The sequence below is a fragment of the Aureococcus anophagefferens genome, assembly GCF_000186865.1.
Source record: "Aureococcus anophagefferens unplaced genomic scaffold AURANscaffold_60, whole genome shotgun sequence".
Taxonomy (NCBI): Eukaryota; class Pelagophyceae; order Pelagomonadales; family Pelagomonadaceae; genus Aureococcus; species Aureococcus anophagefferens.
In genome coordinates this window covers 100,028-102,944 of record NW_008705613.1, presented here as the reverse complement: position 1 = coordinate 102,944, position 2,917 = coordinate 100,028, and the positions used below count along the sequence as shown (strand labels likewise).

General features: G+C 50.6%; 2 protein-coding genes across 2 annotated transcripts in view; both read right to left on the bottom strand.

Moving 5' to 3' along the window:
* Nucleotides 1–700: 700 nt before the first annotated feature.
* Nucleotides 701–2,217, bottom strand: AURANDRAFT_55548 (hypothetical protein; the record flags this gene model as incomplete). The annotated part of the gene is made up of 5 exons (XM_009043634.1): nucleotides 701–1,410; nucleotides 1,457–1,496; nucleotides 1,554–1,678; nucleotides 1,727–1,808; nucleotides 1,848–2,217. The coding sequence occupies 5 exons, from the start codon at nucleotides 2,061–2,063 to the stop codon at nucleotides 1,340–1,342; spliced, it is 534 nt and encodes a 177-aa protein (XP_009041882.1).
* A 444-nt stretch (nucleotides 2,218–2,661) lies between these two features.
* AURANDRAFT_72729 (hypothetical protein) overlaps nucleotides 2,662–2,917 on the bottom strand; it is a gene marked incomplete at both ends in the record, with an annotated part of 1,085 nt that continues 829 nt past the window's right edge. The window contains one exon of the mRNA XM_009043633.1: nucleotides 2,662–2,773. Coding sequence (XP_009041881.1) covers nucleotides 2,663–2,773 — 111 coding nt within the window. The remainder of the gene's footprint in view (nucleotides 2,774–2,917) is intronic.

Below are 2,917 nucleotides of genomic sequence, written 5' to 3'. Positions count from 1 at the left end.
GAATTCTCTATACNACACTCCTCGTCGCTTCCGGCCCTCGGGGTATATTTTCCTCGTCGCTTCCGCTCCTCGGTGCGCGATGTTGAAGTTCAATTGAACTGACCTTGAACTTTCAAAAATAATTTCCCCAAAATGGTAGAATTGTAAAAAATGGTAGAATTGTAAATTTCAAAAATAATCCCCCTCTTCACATTTAGGACTCCCAAAATGGTAGTAGAGTTTTATCGTATATTAAAAATGATGATGAAAAGCCCGATAAAATGGTAGTAGAATTTTATCGTATAATGTAATGTACGACAAGGAATACAGACGGGAGTACTACCAACGAAACAAGGAGCGAATTGCTCAATACTACAAAGACCACCGACCAATTATAAGAGGGAAGCAAGGACAATATTGGTTGAAGAAACGAGAAATTAAAAATCCATACGGAGCGAGCCCTAGTCAAAAAATCCCGCTAAAGTGGCTTATAGCGCTATAAGCCACTTTTGCGGGATTTTTTTTACTAGGGCTCGCTCCACATGTCCAGAAAAACCAAAAGAACCTGAACCTGAACCCGAGCACAATTGAGCAAGGTTAGTGTTGACAGTAACGGTGTTGAGACTCAATTGATGAATTAACAGGTAATAGTTTGAATGAAGTAGTTGGAACAAGTCACACAATCAACATAACTGCAATTACAAATGACGATAATGGGAATCAGCATAAAGTGTATTCTATTGGAACAATCCCTAACCCAGACCTTGAATTTGCAGTTGACGTGCAAGGTTTGAGGTTGAAGTCCAAGTTGAAGCGGCGTTTAGCATATCTCGCCGGCGGGATATGTTACGACTAAGGAGGGGGGGGAGTCGCAAACTCGGCTTCGTTGGGTTTCCCAGGCCCGAGGAACGGCGCTGGGGAAAGGGGCATGCAGCCGCCAGGTCTTGACCGGGGCGGTAAGTCGTCCGGGTCGAATGTGAGTCGCTTCGGCCGCTGGGAGCCTCAAAGTGACAGGCTAGACCTGGGCCGCTTGTGTCGCGCCCCCAGCAAGCTGGAGCTAGTCCAGGCTGAAGCCCTTCCGCCCTTGCTATCATAGCCCGGGGTGAGCTTGGTGCAGGGCGCCTGGCCGCGGCGAGGCAAGTTTTGAAGTTGCGCCAATTCCCACCCGCTGGCTCCCTCGACAGAGATGGCGCCGCGCCAGGGACACCTGAGTGCGTCTGGGGCAAACTCACCGGGTTTCCCTTCACAAAACTTATCCTGCAGCTTCTATGAGGCCTCAGCTTTCTCGCGGTGGATCCCAGCCCTGGAGTAAACCAGCGGATCCCCGTGGATTCCACACTCTGGAGCACGGCTTAGGCTTCTACACATATGTTTCCCGGTGTATGACTTCCGGTGAAAATTTAATTAAGAAAACTGTCTTATCACCCGAATCTGTGTGTGGGAGGAACTCACCAGAAGAAGACAAATAAAGACATACCTTCAGCAGATGATATAGTATGTGCCGTTACACGAGCAGACTGTGCCGTACAATGTATCAACGCGTAATATATTAGGCTGACGCTAGATCAGCGCACAAAGTTTGCACCATCTAAGATGCCCGAGGCCACTCCAGCGATATATGCCGCACAATTGAGGTGCCCGAGATCAGGAGGGACACTAACATACTGATTTGTGACAGGGAATGTTTCATGGATCATGTCTACCGAGTAAGGATACAGCTCAAGTCTATGATACAATAGAAACGCACATTCATTTTCATTTTCAGTACTTCTCTCCAAAGAGTCCGCAACCTTTCCAAACAGAGCTTTCCAACAATGCGACGAAACAAACTACGACCATGTGTCTCAGCGTAGTGTAAAATGAAATACCTGAAGAGCTCCGACAATTTGAATTTCGTGTTTGACTCGACGTTCGCGGTGACTCAAGAGCTCCAAAATCCTAAGACCAACACTATGGCCACATTCTTCGAGTCTACATTCAAGGTCCGCAGCGGTTTGGATCCGGGTGGATTGGTATTGCACTATCTCGGAGAATAGATGTGCGAACGCGGACAGGGACACAGAGTGATCAAGCCTTTGCTTCATGCTCGGGATCCTGTGCCTGTCGAAAGCTTACATGTGTAGCTAGATCTAATGCGACGAGCCGTCCAGCCGCGACGGAGCGAACACGAGTCGCACAAGTTGCCCCCGCGAGTCGGACAAGCGGCCTAGGCGACGAGCAAGGACAAAAGATGGGCACGACACGCCCTCTTCGGGCTGCGAACTTCAGTTCCCGCGACCGTCCCGCCCACTCGCGCTCACGAGCGACCCTCACGACACCATGGATCGACACTGTGCCGCTCTCGCGCACGAGATGCGCCGAACGACCGCGCGGTGCGCCGGCGAGCGTATCGTTCGAATTCAAAGGGGTCCGTCGAGTGCGCGGCGCGCGCCGTCATGTCCGCCGCCGAACGCGTCGACGGTCAACTGGACGAACGGGCAGAGGATCTGCCTCACTAGGCCCAGGAAGACTCTCCGTCTATTACAGTGCGGGACGCAACTATAGCAGGGTTAGAAAGTATTAAGGAAGGGAAAGGATATTGGGTGGCTCTGTACCAGCGAGCCACTAGGGAGATACACTGGCAAAACTCTCTATCTCTCTATTTCCCTTCAGTCCCAAGCTAAGGCAATAGACACCACTAACCGGACTCCTCGGAGGAGTCCCCGATCCGCGCACTGGAGGTACGTTCTATGTCCACAATCTTGATTAAAAAAAACGCTTCGTCCCCTGTTACCCTAGTTTGGGGTATCTCTCTCTAAGCCTGAGTAGCGTGCTGTAGTGGACTAGTATAGTCATGCTACGACATGCTCGACTGCGACGGCGTCAGGATCCTCTACGTTGGCACTGAGGTTAATCCACACATAAGCGCCTGTGGTCATGCGCAGTGCACCACAGCTGC